Here is a 16,259-nt window from a genome sequence, read left to right as displayed (position 1 = left end):
GTGTGTGTGTGTGTGTGTGTGTGTGTGTGTGTGTGTGTGTGAGTGTGTTTGTGAGTTTGAGAGTGTGTGTGAGTGCGTGCGTGTGTGTGAGAGTTTGAGTGTGTGTGTGAGTGTGTGTGTGAGTTTGTACTGTATGTGTGTGCGTGTGTCTGTGCGTGTGTGTGTGCGAGTGAGTGTGTGTGTGTTTGTGTGTGCGTGTGTGCACGTGTGTGTGTGTGTGTGTGTGTGTGTGTGCGCGTGTGTGCGCGCGCGTGTGTGTGTGTGTGTGTGTGTGTGTGTGTGTGTGTGTGTGTGTGTGTGTGTGTGTGTGTGTGTGTGTTATGGCTCTGTCCACCCTTATTTAAATGCCCAATAATTTTTCTGTAATTCTTTTTCTGGATACTAACCCCTTTTCTGGATACTAACCCCTTTTTTGGATACTAACCCCTTTTCTGGATACTAACCCCTTTTTTGGATACTAACCCTTTTCTGGATACTAACCCCTCAGCAGCCATTGTGATTTTCTTTATCACTGTCACTTACTGCCTAATTGGAGTGTCATCTGCTCTGTTGCTCAGTGGTAAAACCTCATCAATTTACTATTTAATAATTTAATACTCTAGTATTTCCTAATGTTAATTTCTCCTGCAGGAAGAGAAAGGCATTTCCTGTGAACTGATTCAGCTGGACTTCCTTAAATGCAGTGTGGGATTTCCTTTCATGAAAGCACAGACTAAGGTTTATACTTTTGTAAAATATATCGGCTTGTTTTTAAATGTAATAGTTCTATCAGTAGAAATGTTTCCAAGGATCAGTGTTTCTGGTCTTTTTTAAATGTGTCTGTGTTTCTATCTCTTTTAGTATCATTTGTCTGTACTTTTTGACACAAGTCATCTGTCTGGTGAAAATAAAACACTGCTGTTTTTAGTACATGCCAGAAGGTGAGTGTTGCTGTATATTTATTTGTCAGATATTTGGGACTGCTGTAATGTTTACATTTGTGCTTAACTGACTGGATTCTAAATCATGATTTTTAAAACCAGCACCAAGATGTAAATAAAATAAAAAACTCAAATGAATTCCACCCATAATGCTTTTTTTTTTAGAAGACTGAAGTACAGAAAGTTATTTAGTTAAACCTCACAGGCTGCTAGACTGAAAACACACAATGTAAAAAACATCTATGTAGCCAGTTACAGTAAGTGCTATTGTGTCTTTGTACTTTGTTACTGGCTCTCCTGTTAACCACTGCACTTGTGAATTTTGTTTGTGTAACTTAGTGCCAACCCAGAACATGAGAACAAATTACATGATAACACGTTGGAGCTGTCTATCCCACTGATGCACGAAGTGGACACAGCTGTGACTGGGTAAGAGTTCATTCCATCACAGTTCTAAATACAATTCACATCAAACACAATTCACATTAAAGACAATTTACATTAAACACAATTCACATTGAATACAATTTACATTCAACACAGCTCACATTAAATAGAATTCACGTTAAACACAATTTACATTAAATACAGTACAGTTCACATTGAACACAATTCACATTGAACACAATTCACATTGAACACAATTAACATTAAACACAATTTACATTAAATAGAATTCACATTAAATACAATTCACATTGAATACAATTCACATTATACACAGCTCACATTAAACACAGCTCACATTATACACAGCTCACATTATACACAGCTCACATTATACACAGCTCACATTATACACAGCTCACATTATACACAGCTCACATTATACACAGCTCACATTAAACACAGCTCACATTAAACACAATTCACATTATACACAGCTCACATTATACACAGCTCACATTATACACAGCTCACATTATACACAGCTCACATTATACACAGCTCACATTATACACAGCTCACATTATACACAGCTCACATTATACACAGCTCACATTATACACAGCTCACATTATACACAGCTCACATTAAACACAGCTCACATTAAACACAATTCACATTATACACAGCTCACATTATACACAGCTCACATTATACACAGCTCACATTATACACAGCTCACATTATACACAGCTCACATTAAACACAATTCACATTAAACACAGCTCACATTAAATACAATTCACATTAAACACAATTCACATTAAACACAGCTCACATTAAATACAATTCACATTAAACACAATTCACATTAAACACAGCTCACATTAAATACAATTCACATTATACACAGCTCACATTAAACACAATTCACATTAAACACAGCTCACATTAAATACAATTCACATTAAACACAATTCACATTAAACACAGCTCACATTAAATACAATTCACATTATACACAGCTCACATTAAACACAGCTCACATTATACACAGCTCACATTAAATACAATTCACATTATACACAGCTCACATTAAACACAGCTCACATTAAACACAGCTCACATTATACACAGCTCACATTAAACACAATTCACATTAAATAGAATTAACATTAAACACAGCTCACATTATACACAATTCACATTAAACACAGCTCACATTATACACAGCTCACATTATACACAGCTCACATTATACACAGCTCACATTATACACAGCTCACATTAAACACAGCTCACATTAAACACAGCTCACATTAAATACAATTCACATTAAACACAGCTCACTTTAAACACAGCTCACATTATACACAGCTCACATTATACAAAGCTCACATTAAATACAATTCACATTATACACAGCTCACATTAAACAAAATTCACATTAAATACAATTCACATTAATCAAAGCTCACATTAAACACAATTCACATTAAATACAATTCACACTGAATTCAATTCACATTAAATATAACTTATATCAAACAAAGCTCACATTAAACACAGCTCACACTAAACACAATTAACATTTAATATAATTCACATTCAATACAATTCAAATTATACTGTACACATTTCACATCGAACAGCTCACATTAAAAACAACTAACATTATATACAATTCATATAATACACATCTCATATTAAACACAACTCAAATTAAGCACACAACTACATGACTAAACTGAACTATATCTCTATACCGCTGTTATTTTCTACATAATTATATAAGACCTTTTGCATATTAATGTGTGATCATGTTCCTTTTATGGCAAGATTTAGATTTGAACCTCTAGCACAGTAAAAATGTTCAGAGTTAATTATTGTGCATGACTGTTAACAGCACACAGCCTGTGCACCTGAGCAGTGGCTTAGCAGCTGTTCTGGTTTTATTACCAAGCTTGATGTAATGCTAGGGATCTTCAGAATGAAGCAAGTCTGAGCCACTCCACCAGAGTCCTGTTTTAAACAAAGGCATAAACGTGAATATAAACAACTCTCTCCTGCAGATTGTCCCTCAGCTCCTAATGGTTTTGTTGAAAGTTCCTCAGACGTCAGTTTACTACAGAGAGAGTAATATTCCTATAGATATGAAGAATTTCAGCACCTTTATGTTATATAAAATATAAATAGATAAAACATTCATGTATGTCCTTTTTTCTTCGTCTTTCCATATAATCACAAAAATACACTTTTTCTGTTATGTTTCATGTTTCAGTGATGTTTTGTATCAATACCGCTTTTGAAATATCGATGTCAACCGTGCGATATTAGATCTAAACAGGTACCCAATATCTACTCGTATCTCCACAGTCTGGTTAATCCTTCCTCATTCGTGTATGGAAATTCTGTTGACCCATCTCGCTTTGTTCAGCTGGAGGACTTGGAGTGCAACTTCCAGCCTCTCAACTTTACTTTTCAGGTACCCTTTATTTAGTCAGGGAACTGGAAAGCTTATAGTGTAGATTTTCTGGCATACTCTAAAAGTTTTACATAAATAGAGGCTCTCTAGTGTGTCTTTTTTAAACAGTACCACTATCATGACAATCAAGATGATATCTAAAATACAAATAATTGAAGCTGGACCTCTGCATGTGTCCATTTCCCCGATGTTGTTGTTTTAGGTGATAAACAATGGGCCAAGCAGACTGCCGGGCTCCACTGTGGATATAAGGATACCTAACAGACTGGTGGGAAATGGAGCAGACATGTTCCACATCTTAGACACACAAGTAAGTACATCCTTTAGATTGTAACATGTTGGTTTAACCTTCATTGGAAAGATTAAAAAACTCTGTATGTATTATTTCTTTCATCAACATCACATCACTTGAATAGACTTATTAATAAGCAAGTCCCAGAGTGAAATCAGACTCAGATGAACACCCTCCTGTGTCTATAATTAAATCAATGTGATGATTGTCAGTGTAGCCTAAATACCTATTGAATAATCACCCAAGCTTATTATGATTAATAGTTTGATTCGACTATCAGAAAGTTTCTGTAGGTCAATATTAAAACCCATTCATGCAGAATGTGTCAACAAAAAGACTTGATATGTTAGATAGGCAGGAAATCATTTACTTTAGTTACATGTTCAATAACTTGTGTTTAAAGCCTCAGTTCACTACATGCTCTATTTTTCCCTGATTTTCTCCCTAACTTTGTCATTGCCACTTCCTAACATTGGGCTTCCCTCTCCTATCACACAACCGCTAACAAGTAGGCATCTGCCCCTTCTGCATGAATGAGCCCACATATGCCTATGATTGGATAGTGAACAGTGATTGACATGGGAGAGAGAGAGAATGCCACTCCTCCATCTTTGAATGGCTGTGGCATCATCAGGATTCAATCCCTAGATGTATATATATTAGAATATTCTGTATCTTCTTCCTCTTTCGGCTTTTCCCTTCAGGGGTCGCCACAGCGAATCATCTCTCTCAACCTATCCCTATATATGTGTGTGTGTGTGTGTGTGTGTGTGTGTGTGTGTGTGTGTGTGTGTGTGTGTGTGTGTGTGTGTGTGTGTATGCAGCTATACATAGTAGTTCAGAATCAGAATGGTCTTTATTGCCAGGTATGTTTTCACATACGAGGAATTTGTTCTAGTACAGTAGCTCCACAGTGTAAACAGAATGACAATGGTAAGAAATGAACACATATATAATAAAGACAGTTGTATGTACAGTGGAAAAATGTGCAAATTGAAATATGTATATGCAAATTGAAATAAAAATGTGCAATTGAAATATAAATAAGTATGTGTAAACAATGTAAGAATAGGGTTTGTTCTGTGTATGTTAAGTGTTCCTTTCCTTTGAGAAACCATGATCTGCTTTGCTAGTGCTTTAGCGATGTCTTCTAACAGTTTAGTAGAGTCATCGTTCTCAGTTAATAAAACAGCAAATACCTCATGTAATACCACATAATACTAGTAAATCTCACAAGAGCTCTTAATTTAAATGGAATAATAAAAAAAAATAACTTTGAATCTTTGAATAAGACCCTATTCAGGGCTATACTAGAATGTCATGATCAGCCTGTTAAAAGGTGGGCAGTCTGTCTATCCCACCCTTCAGTTCAATATGAGATTATTCAATGGAGGTTCAGAGAGATTTTACAGTAGGAAGGCTGCCTTTTTTTCGCTCCTTTACAGTGCCACAGATCTGCCTTTGTGTGGGAAAGAGTATGAGTTATACAATACAATACCTCACAAGTAAGGAAGATAAGGAAGGAAGCATCAGGAAAAGGTCAAACGATAAAGTCCTAAACTTAGAAAAGTCTTAGAATATCAAAATACAGCAACTTTAAGAGACATGGGTTCAGGTTTTCATTTCAAGGGATTAAAAGAAAGCTTACTATTTAACTGCCAAGGAACCTTTGCTTTACTGGGGTATGATGAGGTGCTGATGTGTAGTGACTCTATTCTCACTGGGCTTTTCATCTTGGGCTGAAGGAGGAATGTGATTTATTCAGGAACAAACTGATTTATTGCACGCACAAAATCAGGGAGTATATGGCTCATTGTATGTTGAGACATACCAGATTGGCCATTTATCTTTTTATGAAACATAGCAATAGAAAATCTATCAAAAAACTTTACAGGTATGGCAGGATTTTTTTTTATGACAGAAGTTGAATTGTTGTTAGCGAAAAGGTTATGACCACAACAGAAAAAAATTAAATATGTGTAATTTAAATGAATAGCAATTCAATTAGACCGATATTTTAAATATATTAAAATTAAATAATCAACGTGTTTACATTCCTTAGTTTTCTTATGCTGAAGCTTGCAATTTATTTCTTTTTTCAGAATTTACAGGGATTTCACCATATTTTTTTTGCAAATGCTTGTATAATTGCTTTATAAATAAATCTGTTTACATCCAGCTTGATAAATGAGGACCAGTGTATAGAGTATATGCAGTTTCAGAGATTTCTTTTTATTAGATTAGATTTTAGATTAGATTCAACTTTATTGTCATTACACATATACAAGTACAAGACAACGAAATGCAGTATTGCATTTATAAAGTGTATGTGATTGTGACCTGTTTTGAATTAGTCAGAGAGGATCTAATATATATTGGATTGCTTTTGGAAAATAAGTAAAAATATTGCATCTAATTAACATTTTTGTCACTTTAATTTTAATTGATATGGAAAATGTGTTTAAAAACACTAGCCTGTGATGATGCAGAGTTTTAATTCAATGTTTTCCTGTTCGTTAAAGACTTATAGTGTTGAGGCTGGTTGTAAAACCATCATTTGACGAATGTCAGGATAAAATGACACAGCTGTGGGTGGCATGAGAGCAAAACAATGGGGAAGCCATTAGACATTTCCACAGATGGAAGCTCCTTTTCTGGCTGGAGAGGACAGAAGTGAAAAAGGCTGGGGGTGGGGGTCCTGTCAGGGGACAGTAGTGTGAGGTGGAGGTTAAGTAATAAATCACTTGAAATGAGGAAATCTGTTCAGGAGGAGTCTCTGAACTCCTACTGATTGACCATCCTTTTATCTCTTAAATCAGCCAGAAGGTCAGAGTTTATCCATGTAGAATGTGGATGACTATACGAGGCACATCTCGGACTCATAGGATACAACTAATGTCTTCATAAAACCGCTCTGAAACTGGAACGGAATGATGTACTGTATGTTAAACTTGGATTTTTGTACATTTTTGTAGTATACGTAATTCTACATTTATGCGCAATATTTATTGAACGACGCAGCCAACACTCATTAGCCCCAGGCCTTCAGCTGCTTGTAAGGCATTTCAGATAGAAAAAAGCTCAAAAGAAAGTCTTGTTTCACAGAGATTGCTATATACTGTGTGCAGCTAATCAGAGTGCACTCGTAAGCCATTTTCACAGCCAGAAATCTTCAGGCTTCATATCATTTAAACTTGCCACCTTCAAGCACTATTTAAACAGGTTGCAGACATTTATATTTAAAATGTGTGAAGTATTAAGATCTGAAAGACTGATTGCACTAATTGTCATTCACAATGAGGTTCCAGATCATTTCCAAGGAATCTATTATGTCTATTCCTGTGTACGTTTTCTCATATTAACCCTTTTCTGGTAAATAACTCTTAGTCCTATGTAAGTGTGTGAAAGGCTTTTGTGGTGTATTCCAGGTAGCTGAAGGCAAAGGGAACTGTACATGGCACAGAAACCCCACACCATGCGTCATTCCCCAGGACAGAGAGAGTATTTTCCATACCATCTTTGCGTTCTTCACCAAGTCTGGCAGGAAGGTCTTGGTAAGCCAAGAATGAACTTCTCCTCTTCCTGAAAAGTCAATATTCTGTTGGGTTTATGTTATGATATACAGTCTCCACAAACTACATATACATTTAATACAATGTTACTTTTAAAGCACCATACAAGATAGTACCATACACTCTGTGTATGTGTGTGATATAATAATGTGGTGACTTCTGTCTACAGGACTGTGACAGGCCAGGAAGAGCCTGTCTAACTATTTCCTGTAAGCTAAGATCCCAAGCTAAAGACGAAGCTACAATTATTGATGTGCAAATGCTACTGAACACTGAACCACTAAAGAAAGTAAGATCGGTCTTGACCAATAATAATCAGATATGTTCACCAAACAAAACAAAAAATTGGTATATTAATAATAATAATTTTTTTATGAGATACTTCATCAGCACCTTGTCATATTGTATATTAGAGTGGACTGGCTCTGTTTTCATCCACATAGTAAATGTGTCCTGGTTTGTGTTTAATGCAGGACAGCTCCTCGGTTATTCAGTTTGTGACACGAAGTCATGTCCAAATAGACAGCCGGGCTATGGAGGTGTCCGATGGCCTACCAGAGGACATTTCAGTGAGTTGAAGTCTATTATCAGTTATATTTTTAAAATATTATAGTTAGCATTGTGTCAAGGTGGTTCATTTATACACTGCACACTTAACAAATTGCTTTCTGGGTGACATTGAAGGGAAAGCTGATACTGAAAATTTCATGAGTCATGAGCCAGATACTCCATCACTCTCTAAAGCTCTAAACACAATGAGATTAAGATTGAGGTGAAGAAACCCCTATCCCCTCAAACCCATCCTGACCTCATTTCCCAAAATTCTTCTGGTTGTCTGCTGATCCCAGTAGAAATTTGTGATTATTATGGCGATAGTGGAGGTAAAGTGGAGCCCTGGCTCTCAGCCGATTGAGTTTCTGAGCCACTTCTGGGACCTGACCACCACTACCAAACATGAAGTAATTTAGAATGGTACTAATATAATGGACCTGTGTCCAGCTGATGTTCCTCTGCTGTAAGTAAGTACAGGTCATTCCCCTCTGTCCCAAGGCAGCTGTTTTCATTAAAGAGAGTGGATCATCACTTTTACAGCAAAACCAGTTGTTATAAAAACTCAATTATACCTTGGCTTTATTTTAGTGTCTCATTATATTTGCAATTTTATTAAATATTTTAACAGGTTAATGTGACTTTAAAAACCCACAAGAGATAGCCATACTTGGTTTGGTTACATTTAATACAAATCATTTTAGAAATGCAGACCCCACCCTCAACTAGAGCACAATGTGGTTGTGAATGTGGAATTTTGGCTGCATATCTGGGTAGTGTTTTGCTTTGTGCTAGATAACCAGAATGCCAGAAGACTCTTGAAGACTCTTAGGTAGGATTTGCTTTGATTTGATAATGGTGAAGAGACTGGGAGGTGATGGGGCAGAAACATCACCACTAGAGAAGACAGATGGAACAAATGGGAATTTGTAGAAAGTTAATTAGGAAGAAGCTGGAGGTGTGTTCTATCCATCCAAGAAATTCTGCCTTGAATAGTGCAGAACTGCCAACTATGGGGATTTCTGTTTTTGAATCAGTTGTATCCAGTTCTCCTAAGTCATGCGCCATTAATGTCCACTGGCAACAGTGATTTGTACTCGTTCTAGATGTGGGAATTTGAAAGCAGTGTTGTGGTTCAGGCTTGGATTTAAAACTCTATTTTTGTTACTGCACTTCAGGTTAAATTCTTCCACATTTTAAGGTCACACACCATATATTGAGAGACAGTACTAACATATGACAGAGGAAGAGATTACTTAGAACAGGGTTTATGTAAAAATGTATGAAATTTATGAACAACTAGTATGTTTCAGTATATTTCGGCTCTATTTTCTTTTTCTTTTTAATTCGCTACAATTTCAGTGCCTGTCTTCATACTTCTTAAAGGTTAAGGTTCAGATTAAGGCTCTATTGGGTTGTGATGGTCTTTTGTTCCTATCTGTAAAGAAATAATTGTGAGAATCTATGATTTTTTTTATCTAATTTTGCTTTGTTTCATTGCAGCTGGTGTTTGAGGCATTGCACAGTCAGGAGCCCAGGGGTTATGTGGTGGGCTGGATCATTGCCATCAGTCTGCTAGTGGGGATCCTCATCTTCCTCCTGCTGGCTGTGCTGCTCTGGAAGGTATTGTTTTAGCCTATAAAAACCATAATGATTGACTAAGAGCATACAGTCTTGTGACTCTAGGCTTAGTCATAGTCACGGGTGTTTTGCCTCTTACTTAGCTCTTTACCTCCTGACCTGATACTCTGTACATTCACAATGCTTGATTGTTTAAACAATTCACAAAGGTCATTGAAGAATGTGAACCTTCAGGTCATACATGCATTATCATACTCCAGACAGCAGCAAAATTCAAGTTTCATTGTGAAAACTGTTCTGTCAGTTCAAAAGATATAGCTTATATTTGCTGAGTCATTTCTTTGGGCTCGGATGCTTTCACAATATTATAATAACAATGTCTTAAATCGTGCTATGTACTTGCACATTTCTCTTTAATGATGATGATTTAAAGGCATCCTTCAGAAATTCTACAGTCCCAGGCCATTAACAGACAGTGTGAGAGTCTTTCCTTCCCTTTTTTGAAAGCATCACATGCCCCAAAGGCATAATATATACTGTCATTTACACACTTGTCTTGTGAAGGGCAGCTTTTGTTGGAAAAACGGCCTAAGGGGCCAATTAAGAGATCCCTTCCTGTCATTGCGACCATGAAAAGGACAAAAGCAAGTGCTCCCATGAATTTACAGCATCTCGAAAGATATATGGCAATGAAACCCATTTCAAACTTGTTCCCTCCAAATTCTTACTTTTATTTTCTTCCATTTTCCACCAGGAAAAACACAACAAAATGTTGGAATGTTGGTACAGGGATACATTTCACTCTCACTCCCAAACACCCTGAATTCTGCCAAAACAAACCCCTTTTACAAGAGAAGCATACATCCAGCATAGAGGATATTCAGGAAATGCCTGAGGAGAACGGAGGTCTATATCAATAAATAGCACACAAAGCAAAGACAAATCTACTGAGTCCCCCAAAGAGAAACATCATTTTTACTGCTCTGACAGTTACTGACCTTCATAGTACTGTATATTGGGGGATATTTATTTCTCTTCCTGGTTATACAGTAAAGATACAAACTGTATGTCTGTCCATCACTCCATCTGTCGAATAAGTCCTAAATTTACCCTTGAAAATGTATACATGTGTGACAAGGCATTAATGACCTCTTCCAAAAACACACTTCTTGTCTCACAGTTCTCATTTGCACAGGGTTGTAGGGTTGTGTTTTTATTATTATTATTATTATTATTATTTATTTCCCAGGTCTTCATAATGGTTCTCACAATCATCCTCTTCAAATGTGCATTGAAACTGACTCAGCAACAACTGACTGAGTGTTAGCAAGGACCGATCATACCATGATGAACAAAACATGACAAAGAATATACCTGTACATGATGTAACTTCTCATTATGTGAGAATGTGAAACAAACTCCAATTAACTGATTTGAGCTACTGTTGCACCAGTTGGCTTTATGGCCTGGTCTTCATCAGCGATCATGTGAAGACTTCAGCAGGAAAGAATTAGTGTTACTGTAAGTCTGTGGTGAACTCAGAAATGATGAACTCTGTCCATCAGATGGAGTGATGGACAGACATACAGTTTGTATCTTTACTGTAAGTCTGTGGTGAACTCAGAAATGATGCTGACCTGTTAGTTCCTTAGGAGCTCTTGGTTGCTTAATTCCACTCAACTACAAACTATTGTAGAAAGGACATTATTTACATTTATATTATTATCTGAGCCTGGTTCCTCTCAAGGTTTCTTCCTCATATCATATCAGGGAGTTTTGCCTTGCCACTGTAACCTCCGGCTTGCTCATTAGGATAGATGTTAGAGATCTAGAGTAACCTCATTTTAAAACTTGAAATTGAATTGAATTGTAATGTAACCAAGTATGATTCATTATCTAATCTAGATATTTAACTAATGAACTAACTATTTATCTTTAAAGCACAGACATGCTTTTACATAGAGCTACTGCTTGTACAGTTTTGTGTTGCTAAAGGGACTGACAAAATGCTAATGAACTCGCATTCTTTGTCAACGTGGACATTTTCCACTGGATATTGCACTGCAAGCAATTACTTTAATTATCACTTTATTGCAGCACAAAACCTGGTTGACTTTGCCAGAAGGTTCAGACTTGGATTCCCATGTCTCCAGATTTAAACCCCAGTGAAAGTCAAATTGTATTACAAATTATAAAGGCGCTTAAAATATACACCATAAAGGAAATGATCAAATGTGTCTCCAAACTTTTTAAATTTTAGAAAATATCTCTCTCTAAGAGTAGAAAATACTTGAGAAATTGTATGTTGTTACAATATTATTATTAGTAGTAATATTTAGCCATTTTTATACTTTATTGAGTAGTATTGAAATTGAATGCTTGTAGTCTTAATTTGTTAGTACTTTTGCTAAATTTGGTATATTTATATGTTAGCGTATTTTCTAGGTAAAAAAATGTTATTGTGTCGAAACAGAAATCACTAATAGTTACTTTTAAAAAGATGTTTTAAAAAACACCATATTTCAGCAATTAAAAACATTTACCTTTTACTTGTATGTATTTATAAAATTGTTTTACTTTTAATTCAGTGCAGTGTTTGAGCTGGATACTTTTCGATGAGTGAGAGTTTGACAGATTAGTTTCATTACTTTGCCCACTCCTGGGTGATTATTTTGAGAGGACAAAAAAGGGAAAATTGGGTCAAAATATTGCTTACTGCATTTTTTATTCTTAATGATTTTGGCTCATTTTTATGAAGGGTGCAAATAATTCTGGAGGGCACAGTGACAATGTAGGTGAATGCTAATGATCTTTAGTTACTCTGAGTGAATAAATAAACAGTTTGTATTGCTGCTGCTGCAGAGGAAGGTGTAGCCTGCATATTATTTGTGTTTCAGGAATTTTACTTCATTAACATCTGTGTATCTTGTAAACACTATGTTCACCAAATCAAGCTTGTACTGTATGAGTTCAAGAAAAGCTGGCCTTTGTGGAGAAAAAGCAGGTTATAGATTATTATTATTATAGTTGCATTTAATTTATTTAGAAACCATGTCAATCATAACCAATGCTACCAAGACTAAGCATGATTTTGAAAAGTATTTAATTCTGACATCATATGTGTAATAAACATTAATGCAATAGCAGGAAATGGAATCTTTTGTATTAACCTGCTTTTAATGCCCTAGGTTCAGTTTTTATACATCACTGTATAAAAGCAGCTATGAATTTGTGAGCTTGCTAAAAAACAAAATGTCATAAATATTAGTCTGACAGACCATAAAAATCTAAAACGTGGTGTTATCGACAGCCACTACAATTTTCTGTAAGTTTATCCAACAGAGGTCTCTGAAAGCCAACAGTGTCCAGATTTGTAGCAATAAAATTGTTCATTTGTTTCTGATGTATGATAAGTTTATTTCCATCCCGGTGGTAGAACCGTACACCAATGTACTGGTAAAAGGAGTCAATAACAACACAATCTTAACGGTCAGTGTTGTCATCCAGCACGCAGTGTAGCAGCAATATCCTTGTACTTTTGATGTACCTTTGTGCAACTGTGTTGAATACAGAGCTAACCAGGGATGGCAGGTTTCATCTAAATTTCGATTTCAGAAGAAAATAAAAATTACCTTTATAACATTTAAAGATATATATCTTTATCCCAATCTGGCAACCCTGTAAATTGTACTAATTAATGTGTTTCTCGATCATAGGGCAGCATGATTTGTACCTCAGTGGTGCCTCTTGTGCTCACTGCATTTCTGATTTTTGACTGCTTTAATCACAACATCTAGAAAAGTGAACGTATTGTAGTTAAAGCATCAGCATTTTTTGTGTGAGGTACTGAAATGAGATATTTAAAATGTATGGCATTGTTAAAGAGGGCTTTTGGAATCTTATCCGTTGTTCAATGGCTATGGATGAGCCATCACGGATAATTGGTCATCATTAATACCATTTAAATATAATTTATTGTTATATAAAGCACAATGCATTAAAGTAAGTAATAAAGAAGCAGACTCATTATAGCAATTGGAGTGCTTTAGTTAATACACAGGTATTTTATTCATGGTAAGGTCAAAAATAAGGAGAAATCCTCATTATTTCCAGATAAATTCCACATGTCCCAGTGGTGGACAAACAATTTTTAAAGTACTTTTATGGTAAATTCAGTGTTACACCATGATCCTTCTCATCACATTGCTTGGTAAAGTAAAATGATTTAATTGGCTTCGTATTAACCATGTGATAGAAATGGACTCTTATTATGGAAAATGTCACCATTCGTTCACATACTGACATGAATTTAATTTCTTTTTTCTGTCAGATGGGATTTTTCAGGCGGCATTACCGGGAGATAATAGAAGCAGAAAAGAACAGGAAAGACAGTGATGAGAGCTGGGATTGGGTTCAGAAGAGTGAATGAAAGCCTGGAGTTGTTTCAGATGACCCACTAAGCTGCTACCTTCACCACAGCCATGTCCTTAGTCCCACCATCCATATCGTCTTCCATATGTGGAAGAGAAGAATATTCTCCAAATTTTTCGGGGGCCTTGACACTTTTTTTTGTAGGTAGAGAAATGGATATTTGGCATGATGACATGGTTCACCAGATATGACTCATAGTGGAATTCCATATGATCCCAATGGAGGCCGTCTGCCAGTTGGAGCATAAGGACGGAAGGAAAGCATCGAAGGATTCCACATAAGGATATGGATATTGCGTCAAAACTAGCAGATCATAAAAACTCTCAGGGCGCTGTTTAAGAGCAAAGACCTATTTTTTTACATGTATTCATGTATGATGTATAAATGAGAGCTTCAAGAGGGCTTGTAGATTGTTAGCCTTCAAACATATATTTTTAGTATTGATGTTTGAAAGCACTGATTCCCGACACATGCTGAAGGTTTGATACTCTTCATGTAAAGATCAATGTTCCAGGAAGAACATACAATAGTACCATATGTTGGAAACATCCTGAAAATAAATGGAGGGTTGTACCTCTGTTTCTTTTCATTTCACAGCCATCCAATTTGCGAAAAAAATGTTGTTGTTGTTGTTGATGATTTTGTTTTTTCCGTTGTTGCTTTTGAAGCTTTACTATTTTTGTAAAGCTTTCACTGCTTTTGCAGTGAAACTCTTCTTATCCTCTGGTCAAATATTGCACCTAAAGAAAAGTCCAAATGTGTTGTAGTGCATGACTGGGCCTAAGCTCATTCTTTGGGGCTTTTGGGAAAAGTTTTATGTCAACACATTGGAATGCAAAGCTCCCTCATAACTCAGAGCACATCAGTTATAAAGCAAAGCCCCACTCCAAGCAGAGGTGTGCAGTCACGTCTTTCCAAACTATTTTTATTCAAGTTCATCAGCCAATTGCGCATAACTGTAAAATGCAGCAGTAAAGCAGAGCATAATGGATATAGAACCTATTAAATTCCATCATCATGTTCTTGTTTCTGGTGAGCTATTATTTTCTCCTTTTCTTTCAATTCTTACCCATAATCTTTATCATACACTGAATCTACAGATTGTCATATGTATCGTTTTTTTTTTTGCTTGAACAAAAAAATTACCTTTACAAATAATATAAATATTTTTAAAAAATAGAGATGACGTTGGATTTTTTTTTATATATATAATTCACTAAACTTTTATACCAAAGTCAGCAAATTTTCTAGTTACTGCTTATCTTTCAAATTTGTTGGTTTACTGAAGAAAATTGCTTGTACGTTATATAAATGATCCATTCTGTCACTGGCATAAACACATTTCTCCTCTGCACCTGGCAATGTTTTATTTTTGACATCATTTTTGTTTTTTTTGTTTTTATTTTGCATGTGCATATGAGAGAGAAATACTTGACATTAAATAGCTATTTATGTATTGTATATTGACTGTGAGTGTTTCAGCAGTATTACTATCACCTTTTTTTTTTTTTGAATAAACTACTGTCACAGATTTTCTTTTTTGTAAATGCAGTAAAGTGAAATACTTTGTGTATATTTGTCTGTTAATTTTTCCATTTTAAAAAAATTAAAGTTCACAATTGGATGTTTTTTGGATGTGGTCCCCATTTTTGAACTCCTGTGTGATTTCTCTAGCAATATTGCCATCTAGTGCTGTATAAGTTGCACTGGATATTTTTTCTCAAAAATGCTTTTTAACCTAAAGCCACAGCCTTCTGTTTTCATGTTAATAATAAAAGCATAACTACAGAACGTCAATGATAAGAACTGCTATATAATTTAATACAAAATGTCTACAAGTTTTTAAAGTTTATTGACATTGAAAATTAAAATGCATTTGCATCTGATACACAATATACACATAAACATGCTACAAAAGACATGCTCTCATCCTGCTCTTTCCACATATATTAGTTATTGCACAAATATGTGTTTATGCACTTATAATCAATATGCTTATTTACATATAGTTATTGCACATACTGTAGACATTGTTTTTGGTT

The 16,259-nt window shown here is 35.5% G+C and overlaps 1 protein-coding gene across 3 annotated transcripts in view; it reads left to right on the top strand.

Moving 5' to 3' along the window:
* Window positions 1-15,841, top strand: part of itga9 (integrin, alpha 9) — a 64,927-nt gene extending 49,086 nt beyond the window's left edge. For all 3 annotated transcript variants that reach the window (XM_027165783.2, XM_047812309.1, XM_047812310.1), the window contains 10 exons: window positions 631-717; window positions 841-920; window positions 1,260-1,349; window positions 3,684-3,792; window positions 3,995-4,102; window positions 7,513-7,638; window positions 7,826-7,945; window positions 8,130-8,225; window positions 9,709-9,828; window positions 14,117-15,841. In XM_027165783.2, coding sequence (XP_027021584.2) covers window positions 631-717; window positions 841-920; window positions 1,260-1,349; window positions 3,684-3,792; window positions 3,995-4,102; window positions 7,513-7,638; window positions 7,826-7,945; window positions 8,130-8,225; window positions 9,709-9,828; window positions 14,117-14,215 — 1,035 coding nt within the window. In that variant the 3' untranslated portion in view covers window positions 14,216-15,841. The remainder of the gene's footprint in view (window positions 1-630; window positions 718-840; window positions 921-1,259; window positions 1,350-3,683; window positions 3,793-3,994; window positions 4,103-7,512; window positions 7,639-7,825; window positions 7,946-8,129; window positions 8,226-9,708; window positions 9,829-14,116) is intronic.
* The last annotated feature ends 418 nt before the right edge of the window (window positions 15,842-16,259 follow it).

Source organism: Tachysurus fulvidraco, chromosome 4, assembly GCF_022655615.1.
Source record: "Tachysurus fulvidraco isolate hzauxx_2018 chromosome 4, HZAU_PFXX_2.0, whole genome shotgun sequence".
Classification (NCBI taxonomy): domain Eukaryota; kingdom Metazoa; phylum Chordata; class Actinopteri; order Siluriformes; family Bagridae; genus Tachysurus; species Tachysurus fulvidraco.
Note: the sequence above shows the minus strand (reverse complement) of the source record. Positions and strands in the feature narration are given on the sequence as shown.